We start from the raw sequence: 14,065 nt of genomic DNA on the forward strand, positions 1-14,065 counted from the left end.
TTTCTAATAAGCTTTATGCGCACGTTGCTTACGTCAGCTTGCGACAGTGTGAGGCACTTAATTGTTGTAACACGTGCTTCCTCTCTCGTCTATGTAATGTGGCTGGCGTAGTAGTTCTGCAGAAACCCGCAAGGTGGAGAGAAGTAATGAACAAAGGGAAAATCAGACATCCACCCGTTCGTAGCAATTGCTACAAAGGAAACCCATACTGGTTCCTCGAAAGAAAAGCCTCATAGTTGAAGAAAAATTCGCCCTGGTACGGGACTCGAACCCGGGACCACCGCCTTTCCGAGGCAGCCGCTCTGCCATCTGAGCTGACCAGGCGGCTAGCAGATGGTAGGGCGAAGTCGAATTTGTCGACAACACGAAGCAAAGGGCAAGAGTTTGACGTAGTAGTTCTGCAGAAACCCGCAAGGTGGAGAGAAGTAATGAATAAAGGGAAAATCAGACATCCACCCGTTCGTAGCAATTGCTACAAAGGACACCCATACGGGTTCCTTTGTAGGAAACCAAATACCCGGAAACCCATACCCGTTCGTAGCAATTGCTACGAACGGGTGGATGTCTGATTTTCCCTTTATTCATTAATGTGGCTAGGTTTCAGTCTGGCATCATTTAAGACTCCCTAAACGTGCCAACGATGGCTTGAAAGCTCTCGCGAGCACAAAACAAGTCATGCAGCGAAAAACGGTCCTGGATTTATAGTGCGAGGGGTGCTGGCTAATATTCACAACAGAAAGAAAAACATACTTAAGGGCGCGTATCGACTGCCGCGAAATAAGAAAAGAAAAAAGAAAAAGAAATGATGTCATGGACAGAAATATATAATTATTGCTAAGGAAGTATTACGGCTCACAGTTTCCTTTAACAGCCTCTTGTCACCTGTATAACAGAAATGTTTATGTAAGTTTCTTGTATATCTAAGTAAAAGTATTTCCGCGGGAGCAACGCAATTAATACTGATGTGTAGTCGTATTAGGTAATCCTTTTTGTGAGATATAATTCTGAGAGGCTACGTGCCTAGTAGTATTATATTAAAACACCCTGCTCCTACTTACTTGCACTTGACAGGAAACCGCAAATGAAAATGCCTAGAAAATGAGCCTGGAGGGCGTGAGACGCTTTTTTCAAAGAGAAATTTTTAGTCGGACAATATCACTTGTGAGAGTAGTTACCGAGGTGGCTTGTTTGCCTGAGAGCACAAAATTTATGCGCATTAGTCTCTTCTTACCATCACAGATACAAAATACATCCTTGCCGCTCAGCTGAAAAACTTATCTCACATGATATGTAGGCTAGGTTTCAAATTAATTAAAAACTTAAATTACTTATTAATTATACCTAATAGCGCGCTTGTAAAAGACATAGAAGACGTTTTCATCGTGGCACTTTTATTTCTCGTTTCACACAATACTGTGCTACTTCATCCTCAAGCAAAAAACTGAGACATGAAACAGTTTTCCAGAAAACGTATTAAGAAATAAACTGGATTAGGCAATTGTAAAGTAGAACGAATTTGTAAAGTAGTAGCTGTGATCTGGTGCATCTCGAATGTTCACATGTCAGATTATGCTACTTAGAAATCAAGTTCATCTTGCACCCTGTACAATTCCCGACGCCTCATCTCTTAATTTTTTTTTATTCATTCGATGACTATGCAAGGAAGCGGCATCTTAGAAACAAGTCTCACACTGTACTATGTCTTACAGTGTATTAAAGACTTAACGGGTCAGCATCGAACTATGATAAGCCCTCGACTATGGAAAAATAACAAACAGACGGTTCTCTCTGCGAAGTGTCTGCGCATCTGCTATGTCGGCGTGGCAAAGAAAAATCGAATGATTTGAGACCTCGATAAAGAAAGCTTCGTAGTTCTTCACGGAGATGCAAGGATCTGAGGGGAAAGCATGGAGAAAAGCAAATCACGTGTTACCAATAAGCTCAGCTCATTGAAGTTAGAAAAGGCGGCCTCAACAATCGGTGGTCTTTGACCCAGCTGTACTAGCATCAGAATTTATGCCCAACTTAAATGGCCCCTGCCCCTGACGGTGTACTTCGCCACTTCACTGGCGGCCTAGATTAAAGACGCGCGCTCGAGGAATTCTACCCAACGACGTGATCTGCTCGTGCGAATTCTAGAAGGCAATGAGACGACTTAGACCTTTTATTATACCTCGCCATTGCTGCAGGAAAGCTATCTTCATTCCTCGCGAAGTTCTTTTCTCAGCAATTCACTGCAATCTGTCGTAATTGTTCAGTTGTAATTAAACACGAGGGATCACTAGCCAGAACACGAGAGCTCAGTGCTTTTTTTTTTTCTCATTTCACCCTCTTCGAAGGAGGCGAACAAATCACAAAGCATCCCATTAACGGCCATGCCCGGTCATTGTGTCTTTTCGCCTTCGTGCTGCCCATTTTACTTTCCCTTTTTTTCCCTCTCTTTCTTTCTCTTTTTTTCTTTGGTAGCCCAACACAACCGGCTGGACTGGCCCCAAACGATTCTCACTCGTACTTGTGCATAACGCTTTTATTTGCAGCCGGCGTTTCAGTCGAGATATCAGTTTTCATACTACAGAAAAAAATAAAGTTTTAGCGATTGTAAAATTAACATGCCACGAGATATTTTTTTCTTCTTTTTTGACTGTATAATTGGCAACCGGATGAAGAAAAATTGATCGCTAACAATATGGAGACTTCGAAGTTTGGACGGCGCGATTATCAGTTTGATTTGGAATTCGAGCCTACACGTGCCGCAGCTCTGTTTAATATGCAGATAAGTGTAAAATATCTGATCGGCGTCGACTGAAATACTGTCATGCTTTGCAACTGACTGAGTATGGGCAACAAAGATGACACTAATATCACTGTCTATATTGCGTTCTAGCTTTAAAAGAAAGAAAGAAAGACATTGAGCGAAAGAGCTTTTCTTTCTTTCCTTCTTTATTTATTTATTTATTTATTTATTTATTTATTTATTTATTTTTTAAGCTGTCACTCAGGCTAGTTTTGTACAATGTATTAACGCGATATTTCATTTGCAAGGGCATTCTTTCTATATGTTAAAGGAGCTCTGCAACAAGCTTGCCGTGATAAGGCGATATTCCTGTGCCTTCCTTATATTTATTGCTTCTTGAAGATTCTGTTACCGTCGTACTCACAAATGTGCTTTATAAATTAATTTCTTCTTTGGCGTTCGTATATTTGTTGTTAATAAAAAAAATACTAAAAATTTCGCTTCGTTAGAAGCAGCTGTCTGTTATAAGTCTAGGAAACTCCACTCTATGATTTACATTTCAGATGGCGAGATCCCAAGCCATGCAACTCCATCATAATGAAATTGCCACTTTTACTGCGTCTGAGAGCCTATCTTCAACGCGTCTGCGTAATAACAGTGCGTTCGCGAAAATGCCTGGGGGACGGCCTCAAGTTTTTAAAGGCGAGGCACGATTTAGCAGCACATTTCAAGCCTTACAGTTGTTCACTTTTACAGGCGGTGCTCCAAACACTGACACAAAGAGAGAGAGAGAGATAGGCACCCAACGCATTGCGCTTCAAGCTAGAGCAATTCATCACGCAAGCACGTTTTCAGCCGACAAATCAGTAAAACTGAATATAGATTGATCCACGATGTTTCACTTGGATTTCTTGTTATTAGCAATTTTTTATTTTCTTGTTCACCACTGGAAACGATCACATTATGCGTGTTTACGGTACTCCCACAAGGAACCCAGAGGGAGAGCTAAAGGAAATAAAGTCCGCGGAAATTGCTTGCTGTATTGTATGTCAGTAAGATCTGCTGATTCGCGTTATTCCGCCGCAACAATGACATCAAACGCTGCAATATTTTTCTTTCATTAACTATGGAATTAGTCGAATCATGCCGTAGTTCAAATTGTGTTTCAATAACAGGTCACATTTTTTTTAGTTAGAATTGTGCGACATATGAATTAACTTGTACTGAAACTGTGATTGAAGGTTGAAGCGTATTCATGCGGTGCTTTATCGTGCCCGTTTTAATACACTGCATACATTCGGTAAGGCGAAAGTAACATTTCACACGTTGAAAAAAAAAGAAAAAACATGCCTACAGCATTGTGTCACTGTTCAGATAGTTGCCTAAATATCTTTAAAGATCTGAAACATGACATGTGCGTGAGAAAGCAACTAAGTAATTTGCCCGTTCAGCTGTTATTTAGATTCGAAGTGGCCATTATGGAAAACAAAAGACGATTTCGTAAAACTTTTGGGTCAAGTAGGTCAGCAGGAACACTTAAATAAAACAGAATGCGGCATATAATTCGCTGAAGTGCGCAACGTTGCCCCACACACCGCAAAGTTATGTCCAAGTACGATACACGCCAGAGCAGATGCTCGGCTGTGGCAGGTTAAACATATTTCCAGAGTATTCGCCAAAACATGTTTTATTCGTAAATGCTATCACTCTAACATTATCGTATTGTCTAGAAATGCTTCTGGTATTGCGTCATTATCTGTAAATAAAGAAACTGTTTGTAGGGCCGAGTGAAAGTTATAAACAATGGGCGAGGTACAACATACGACGATACATTAAAAATTATTTTGCAAAAGCTTTCAATATTGAAGTAAGTATGCAGTAAGTTACCTCATAAAAAATGTTCAATGATTTCAATCAAAATCTTTATTTATATTTGGTGGGTTCCCTTCTTAAATGTTATTAGAAGAAGAATGGAAGAAAGTGAGCGCTAGAAAATTATAAAATGAAAGCAGCGAAATTATTTTTGTGGAAAAGCACATGAAACGAAAGACCTTAAACGTTTTTGAAAGGCTTTTATATAAAATTGAGATGTATGATAGTACTGCAAAAAACGTCAGCCTGTACGGTAAAAGTTTCGGAGGGCCCGTTTGTGCCTGTATGCCGTGGACGGGACCTGCGGCCACCGGCACTGCAAGGAATGTTGCAGCTGGAGTGGTGTGCAAGTCTCGTCCATTGCTTTTGACAGCGACGCGGGGACGAAAACAGTGGTCACGCCGACACGCACCTTGATCCTTGTAGTGCACGGGGGTGCCGGGGCAAGTGACGAGCAGCGTCCAGAAGAGGAGCGCGTAGAGCGTCCGTGAAGAGTGCATAAGCATCGAAGGGCTTCGTCGTCGTCTAGCGGACGAGAGGAAGCAACTGTCCAAGTGCGACCGAAGCGCAAGCGGCGCGCCGTGCAAGTGAGCGCCGAGAGGGCCAATCGGCTGAGCCGACTTGCTCAGAGCTGAGCGGCGTAATCCCAAGAGCGCGCGGTCTGCGGCGAGCGCCGGAGCAGCGGGTCAAAGCGCATGTCGAGCGTTCGCTGCCGTCGCTGGGACTGGCGGTCTGAGGGACACGTCGGGCAACCAACAGCAGACGCCGTGCGGCGCGCACTGGGCGCCGCGGCGCGGATGGGGCTCGAACCAGGGCCCCGAACCGGGGCGGCCGCTCTCGCCCTTCGTGCCCAAGAAAGTGCAGGGAAGAGGGGGATGGGGCAGAATTGTTCGCGTACGCCGGGCGAAGAGCAACATTTATTCAATAAATACTATTCACGCTGAGTCTGCATGTCGCAGGAATACGTGGCACCGTGTGAGGAAGAGCCCCCCGACGAGAAGGGTACTTCCATGTGGCCTTGTAGCGATAGAAACAACTACAAGAAATAGATAAAGCTAATTAGTTTTCTTCCAGGCAAACTCTCCTTCGCGCGAGCGCGCGGCTGGGCTCTCTCCCGCCCACATGATGCAGCGTGAAGTCACCGCGGGAAAAGGAGCGAAAGGCAAAAAGGCGTTGCACCTATTCTTCGTCGCTGAGTTTTTGTGAGCCGAGATATCCGATGACCGTTAAACTTGCTTTCTTTTTGCACTTCTTGATGTCAGCAACAGCTGATTCTAATACAGAAACCGATACTTGCCTTTTAATTTTTTCTCATGTGGTTTTAGAGGTATGAGCACGTTAAAAAAACTGCGATGAGAAGTGTTTTTAACTTTTCATATTGCCTGCTCAGGTTTCGGTGAATGAAAAAAGAAAGCGCGGGAGTCAATTTTTTTAAAGTATATTTTGCGCGATTGGCGTGTTCAGTGCCGTCGTTCAGCACTGAAGAGATTAAATGGGCAACTTAGCTCTTCCTATAGTTCGCATTGGTGAAATATCAGTATATCATAATTACAATAAATGCACACCATAAGTATTGAGTGTACTAACGGATTGAAAATGACTTTAAGTTGAACTTAAGTACAGTTGAACGGCTAAATTGGGTATATGGCTAAACAGGGGAGCGTCGTTGATACTTCATGCAGTCTGTGCTGACTTCCCGTATCTCTTGATATTCATCTCCGAATTCCGGCTGTATTCAGTATGGCTAGTTTGTTGGATTGTTCTGTCTAGGCGCAATGTGTTTGCTCAATTATGTGATGCGCTATGTGCTGAAATTTCCTCGCATTGTTGTTAGAGACTTTATTTACTACTTGTGCAGAATTCCTGAACAGATGAGGAGTTGTGCCAAGAATAACTTGATTTTGATTTACGGTTTCCAATTAACTAAAACTTCACATCAGACTGCCGTTCATTGTACGCAACGTGAAACAAGCTGTGCTGTGATAAAAACAGTCGGAAGAATGAAGCTGGAAAAAAATGCGTAACGAATTTTACCATCCTCTAATGCACCACTGTATTACCTGCTTGCAACTATAGCAAACCACCGGAGCGTTCCCATTATGGAACCCGCTTCCTGATTTTGTCGTCGCCGAAAAAAAATTGTTATTAACTACGCCATCTCAAAAGCTCGTATTTCACGGCACAGCGACGTCAAATGGCATGTTTGTTTTTTTCTTTTTCTTATTTATGCGTCTAGTAATCTGTTCTATTTACTTTTGTGCTCATGCTCTTGCTTTCTTATTCTAGCATTTATTATCCTTGTTTGACTTACGTTAACGTGACTACATCTGTTCATCGTTGATTTGTTTGCTTTATGGACTGTGTCTTTCTGCCTTTTTTGTGAAATATGTCTACTAGCCTTTATTTTTTGTGTGTGGAATGCTGTAATGTTTGTATATTATGTCGTATGTATATTATGTTGTATGTGTATTACTAAATTCTATAATATTTATGCATGTATTATGTCTTGATCTGTGCACATATATTTTTACCGAGATGCCCCTTTTATTGAATGTCTCATACGAACCGTAAGGAAATTTCAAATGAATAAAAAGACACTATCTCGTTTCTCCCCTCAGCAGTCAAGATGCAGAAATTTGGTGGCGCCCGATTTCTGGCAATTTACACAATCAACAGAAATACATGCTCCTAGATGCACTGCGGCTCCCCCTCCCCCGCCACCAAACACGCACGCACGCACGCACGCACGCACGCACGCACGCACGCACGCACGCACGCACGTATGCACGCACGTGCACATACACACATTCGCGTGTACCATTCAAGCTCGATATGACACAATGAAAATCGGCCATCATAACGCAAGTTCCTATGATAGAGGATGAAAAGGAAACGATCGAAGCCTGGTGCTTCATTTAAAGTGGTGATCCGCAACGCTTCTGGCAAACAACACTAGGTGCATTCACACGTAATAGCCCCTCGAGAAGCGAATAATTTTAGTGTCAGCGGGACGAATAATGAAAGTTAGCACATAATCCGAACTGATCAAACTTGTCAAGGACATTTAAGCGGCCGGAACGACTCACGCACGGCTAACGTAAGCCACTCCGGCACTGTCTCTGACTGTCTGCCCTTTGTTTACGCATGTTCGACATGCAACTGTATTAGATTGGTACTTTCCGTACTAATTAATTGTATCCTGAATGCACGCATGCACATAAGTTTAACTATGTGTTCATATTCTGTATCATGCCATCGGTATGCTTACTGACAATAACCGCCGTAGTCCCAAGTATCCGAGAAGGTCATATACATATATATATATATATATATATATAGCATAATAGTTCTGCGGAAACCCACAAGGTGGAGAGAAGTAAGTAGTTAACTGAAAACGGGACATCCACCCAATTGTAGCAATTGATACAAAGAGAGAGAGAGACAAAGAGGAGGAAAGACAGGGAGGTTAGCCAGTGTAAGTACTGGCTGGCTACCCTGTGCTGGGGAAAGGGGTAAAGGGAGTAAAAGGAGAAAGAAGAAGAAGAGGAGAAAAAAAAATTAAGGAAATTCAGGCAGTACCGCGATACTACGCGATACAACACTCAAAGGCGATCGCATAATTCGCAAGTCCTTAGATACTTCAGCAAAGCCTTTAAGGCCTTGAGTGCCGAAGCCCGTCTGGACCAGTGTCCTAGAGCCTTCTCCTCTGTAAAGGGGCGATTGTCCAGTTTTTCGAGCGCGGTTACGAGCACTGTTCTTGGCACTTTGTAGCTGGGACAGTCACAAAGGAGGTGCTGAATCGTCTCCTCGCAGTCGCAGGTTCCGCAAGTAGGGCTGTCGGCCATTCCAATACGGAATGAATAGGAGTTCGTGAAAGCGACGCCGAGCCACAGGCGGCACAGAAGTGTTGCTTCCGCTCGTGGTAACCCTGGTGGTAGCCGGAGTTGCAGACATGGATCCAGTCTGTGGAGACGTTCGTTCGTGAACTCACTGGTGTTCCACAGATTCTGCGTAAGCTCGCGGGCGAGGGAGCGAAGACTTGTGGCTGCGTGTGTTCGTGACAGTGGTAGTGGTACAACGCGGGCACCGTCGTGGGCCGATCGGGCGGCGTCATCCGCATGATGATTGCCCGCAATTCCGCAATGACCCGGTATCCACTGGTAGATGACGTTGTGCCCTTTGTTGATTGCTTGATGGTGGAGTAGTCGGATGTCTGCCACTAGTTGCATATTTGGTCCGTGGTTGAAAGGGGACATCAGACACTCGAGAGCTGCCTTCGAGTCACATAAGAGGGACCATGACTGTGACGATTTGTGACTAATGAACTCTAAAGCAGCACGGATAGCTGCGAGTTCTGCAGCCGTCGATGATGTTACGTGAGACGTCTTGAACTTGAGGGTGACAGACTCTGCGGGAATAACCACTGCTCCAGCTGAGCTATTAGAGCAGACAGAACCATCCGTGTACACGTGGATGCGTTCTTTGTGTTTGTCATGAAGGAATGAAAGCACGGTTTGTTTGAGGGCAAAAGATGACATCTCCGTTTTCTTTTTGATACCGGGAATATCAAGAAGAGCCTCGAGTGGATGAAGGCACCACAGCGGTAGAGATGGTCGTGCTGCAGGCGTGAAGTTTGATGGTAAAGTTCCGTGGTTGGCGGCAATAATCCTGCTAAACGCTGAACGAGGTCGAGTGGCAGGAAGGGAGGCGAGATGATGCGATGGAAGTCGCGCGAAGTGTCTGATATGCATCCTTAAAGCGTCGACTTGAAGATACGTATCGATGGGGTGGTCGTGCGCGATGGCTATTGTTGCTGCCGTAGATGCACATCTGGGAAGTCCAAGGCAAATTCGCAGAGCTTGAGCTTGTACAGACTGGAGGGCACGGAGGTTGGTCTTACTGGTCCCACCCAGTACAGGTAAGCTATAGCGCAGGAAACCGAGGAACAGTGCATTATAGAGTTGGAGCATCGCACTCACAGACGCACCCCACGACTTTCCTGCAAGAAATCTGAGCACGTGAGTCATCATGAGTAATTTCCTTTTTAGGTACGAGACATGAGGACTCCAGGAGAGGTCTCGATCTATTATCACTCCTAGAAAGCGGTGCGTCTTCTCGTAGGCAATCGGATGTCCATTAATTTTGACAACGTACGGTTTCATTGCTTTGCGCGTGAAAGCGACCATAGAGCACTTCTCGGAGCACACCTCCAGGCCTCGCGCTCGAAGATAGCCTGATGTTAGTGTGGCCGCTTTTTGAAGTCTGGCGCGCACCTGGGGACGCGTCGCTCCTGATGACCAAATGCATATATCGTCTGCATAGATCGACACATGGACGGACTGCGGAAGGATGTGAACCAGGTCGATGAGCACGAGGTTAAATAGAGTGGGGCTCAAGACTCCACCTTGTGGTACGCCACAGCAGGTGTTGTGTTGTGATGACGCACCATCCTCTGTTTGCACAAAGAAAGACCTGTCCTTCAAGAAGCTGAGTATCCACCGAAAAACAAGGCCGCCTAGGCCGACATTGCCCAGAGCGTCTAGGATGGCTCGATGGGTTACGTTATCATAAGCGCCTTTAACATCCAGGAACATTGCCGCTGACAGCCTCCTTAGGCTTTTTTCGTGCTGAACAGACGTGACAAGGTCGATGACGTTGTCTATAGAAGAGCGTCCGCGTCGAAAGCCTGCCATAGCGTCAGGGTATAACCGGTAGTGTTCTAGATACCACTCTAGCCGCGTCAGCACCATCCTCTCCATCACCTTTCCGAGACAACTGGCCAGAGCAATGGGACGATAAGACGCCACGTCTAGGGGTGATTTACCTGGTTTGAGCAGAGGCACAAGGCGGCTAGACTTCCATGCAGCAGGAACCAGTCCTTCACGCCATGAATTATTGTACACGTCTAGAAGAGCATGCCGGGCTGTTTGACCGAGGTGTCCGAGAGCTGCGTATCTCACCCCGTCAGGCCCAGGCGATGAGGAACGTCTGCACGCTGCCAACGCCGCCTGCAATTCCTCGATGGAAAACGGATGGTCCATACGTGAATCCCGCGAGATTGGAACATCACAGGGATCACGTGTAACGAACGATGGCGGCAGACCAGCAACCTTGACACAGAAGTCCTCCGCTACGTCGATCTCTCGGCGACCTTGGTAGAGAGCCAGACATTTGAAGGGGTGGCGTTGTTGCGGTGACGTTCGAAGACCACGCACCGTTCTCCAGATATGTGACAGGGGTTTATGCGGATCAAGGGAATCGCAGAAGGTTTTCCATCTGAGAGACTGCAGGGAGTTGATCCGACGCTGGATCTTCTTCTGTATTCGTCTCGCCTCCCTTAGGTCGTAGATGGACTTGGTGCGCCTGTACCTTCGTTCCGCGCGACGGCGGATTGCTCGAAGCCGCTCCAATTCTGCTTCGAAATGAGAAAACTTAGGAATAGGCCTAAAAGCTCTTGTGGCTTCTTGAGCAGCGGCGTTAATTAGCTTTTCGATGTTGCCAGGTAGACAGTCCTGGATCTCTTGGCAATTCTTCTCCATGAGCAGCGTGTATTGAGGCCAGTCAATGTGACGAAGAACTGTGGTCGACTGTGTCTTGCGGATGCCGTCAATTTTAACATATGTTGGGACGTGGTCACTACCATGCGTTACGTTGTCCGTGAACCATTTCACACTGGCACTGAGGCATCTTGAAACAAAAGTCAAGTCCAAGCAGCTGCTGTATGTCAATCCCCGCAGAAAAGTAGGACTGCCATCATTTAGGCAGCAGAGCTCATGGTCCGACGCGAAGGATAGTAGGCGTCTTCCTCGGCAATCCATCTTTAAGCTTCCCCATAGCGGATGATGCGCATTGAAGTCGCCGGTAATAATCCATGGTCCAGCTGTCGCTGTTAAAATTGCACTTAGTCTCGCGTTGTCAAATCGACTCGAAGGTGAAATGTAGGCACCTACGAGCGTGAGTGCGACGTTCTTGCATTTTATCGTCAAACATACGTACTGATTGTCGTCATCAGGTGCGACTGGGTGTGAAACATACGTCAAATCGCATCTGATATAAACGATGACTTTGCTGCGTTCGCTACAGGTAGCAGACATGAAAGCTTCATATCCTGATAGGCGGATGGCGTTGTCAACGTTTGGTTCACAAATGACGATTATTGGAAATTTGTACTTAAAGACAAACGGACGAAAGTCCAAGATGCGGGATTTAATGCCTCTGACATTCCATTGGAAGAGAGACGCTTCCTTGACCTCCTTAATGAACGAGTGTAGAGGAGCAGCCATGGTGCTTCTCAAGACCGGACAGTACTGGATTCAGGGCGTCCAGTATTTGAAGTGCGCCTCGAGCCGCCGGAGTATGTATGGCGGTCAGTAGTACTCGTAGCGTGTTCATAAGGGCCCTTATCATGGTGACAACTTGTTTGTCGTCGTCTAGGGTGCTACCTGAAGGTGAAGCATGATTCGGTGAACGTGCTACATCTTGTCGCTCCGCTGGTGGATCTAGCCGTGGCAATGGCGGCCACTCCTCGCTTGAGGCAATGATATTGGAGCCTTTCTGCTGAGAAATCTCATTGCTGCTATTGCTAGTTGTATGCGGAAGTTTCTGGACTGTCAGTGGACGCGGTGCATCCTTAGCAATAGCAGTGGGTTTCCTAGATCTCCGGCGACGTGAACGTCGATGTCGCACCTTAGCGGCAGCCTCCCTGTGCGAGGAACCATCCCTGACCATTTGCCTCAAGACTTTGGCTTCATTTTTCACGTGTGGGCAATTCTTTGAAGTTGCATCGTGAGAGCCCTGACAATTGGCGCACTTTTGGTGTTCTGTACGACAGGCGTCGGAGCTGTGCGACCCAGAGCAACGTGAGCACACGGTAGCATTTGTGCAAACCGCACTAACGTGCCCTATCCTTTGACACTTCCTGCACTGAAGCGGCTTTGGCACAAAAGGTCGTACTATGTGTCTGAAGTGACCGACCTTGACGTGTGACGGTAGGCTGTCACCTTTAAAGGTTAACTTCACACACTGCGAGTTCCCCAGGCGACGGGCCTGCAATATGGCAATTCCCTCTGTCGCCGGCTTGATGAGTATGTGCAGGTCAGCATCGCTTATTGAATTATCTACGTCATATACAACGCCGGCCGTAGAGTCGTGATCGTCTTGTTTATAGCAGCGTACGTTGATGCTATCCAGGACCTTAACATTGCTCAGAATGTCTAGCGCGCTGCGGTTTGCGACATCTATAGCAAGGATGTTCTTTCGGGCGTTGATCCTTACATCTGTGATCTGACCCGGAACAAGTGCCTCGAGCGACACAGATGTGGCTTGGCGGTTGATCCGGTTTAGATTGTCGCTAGCAGCCACAGGCACAAATAAAATTGTGAGGTCTGATGGCTTTCGCGTAGGGATCACAGTTGCCTTACTTGTGGACGGAGATGTCCTGACGAGCCGTCTCTTTGCTTTGTTCTTCACTACGGGCACGAAGTCACTATCATCCGAGGTTTCATCACTGGTTGCTGAGTAGATCACAGTGTCCTCGCTGTCGGTGTCACTCGGGTGACTAGACCGCTTTCTCGGAGCGGCCGCTGTTGACGTAGAAGGACCAGGGGCCCCTCCAGGTGACTCCACGTCCATCGCCGTAGTTAAGGGAGCGGTGTCTCCCACAAGGTAGCTTCAAATTCGCAGAGACAAAAAAGCAGCGTTCCACACAGTGGACACTTCGTCGGAAACCCATAGACCCATACGGGTTCCTCAAAAGAAAAGCCTCGCAGTTGAATAAAAATTCTCGGTGGTCCGGGACTTGAACCCGGGACCACCGCCATTCCGGGGCAGCCGCTCTACAATCTGAGCTCACCAGGCGGCTAGCAGGTGGCAGGGCGAAGTCGAATTTGTCAACACCTCGAAACAAAGGCAAGAGCAATTGCTACAATTAGGCGGATGTCTCATTTTCACTTTATATATAACAATATATATTTTATATGAACAATAAGCTGCTGTTTTTTTTTTCTTTTGTGGCCTTCGCTCCATGCTCTCCCTCCCCGCCTCAAGCGCTTTTGATTTCGCCTCTTGGCGTGTGGCCCTGTAAAGCGTGCACCACTGCTGACTTGCTCTTGCTGTGGCAAAGCAACTATTATGAGAAACGGCCGTTAAAATACACGTCACAGGTCACAAAATCACGTCGGCAATCTACGCGGTGACATAGTATTAGGAGAAACTTCGAAAAAGCGAAAGCGTATACCGTGCCAATAGACAGTAAGCATTGTCCTAAGTGATTGCTGCAATTTTTTAAGGCTTGTATGCATTTCTTCAATGAAATAAAGAGGGAGAGGAGAAGCAAAGCAGGGAGGTAACTTGATCGGGCTTATCGGTTTCGCCACTCGGAACTGTACAAAAAGAGGAACATGGGTGATAAGTATCCTTGGGAAGCAAAACCATCAGCTGCCATCACTTCTAGATTCAATA

At 46.2% G+C, this 14,065-nt stretch overlaps 1 protein-coding gene across 3 annotated transcripts in view; it reads right to left on the bottom strand.

Moving 5' to 3' along the window:
- The window catches only part of LOC135903126 (hemicentin-2-like), a 578,389-nt gene extending 573,079 nt beyond the window's left edge, over positions 1-5,310 (bottom strand). For all 3 annotated transcript variants that reach the window (XR_011511029.1, XR_011511030.1, XM_070530708.1), the window contains exon 1: positions 5,019-5,310. Coding sequence is in view for 1 of the 3 variants with exons in the window: in XM_070530708.1 (XP_070386809.1) it covers positions 5,019-5,112 (94 nt within the window). In the remaining 2 variants the exon portion in view is untranslated. The remainder of the gene's footprint in view (positions 1-5,018) is intronic.
- Between the last annotated feature and the right edge of the window lie 8,755 nt (positions 5,311-14,065).

Source organism: Dermacentor albipictus, chromosome 1 (genome assembly GCF_038994185.2).
Source record: "Dermacentor albipictus isolate Rhodes 1998 colony chromosome 1, USDA_Dalb.pri_finalv2, whole genome shotgun sequence".
NCBI lineage: Eukaryota > Metazoa > Arthropoda > Arachnida > Ixodida > Ixodidae > Dermacentor > Dermacentor albipictus.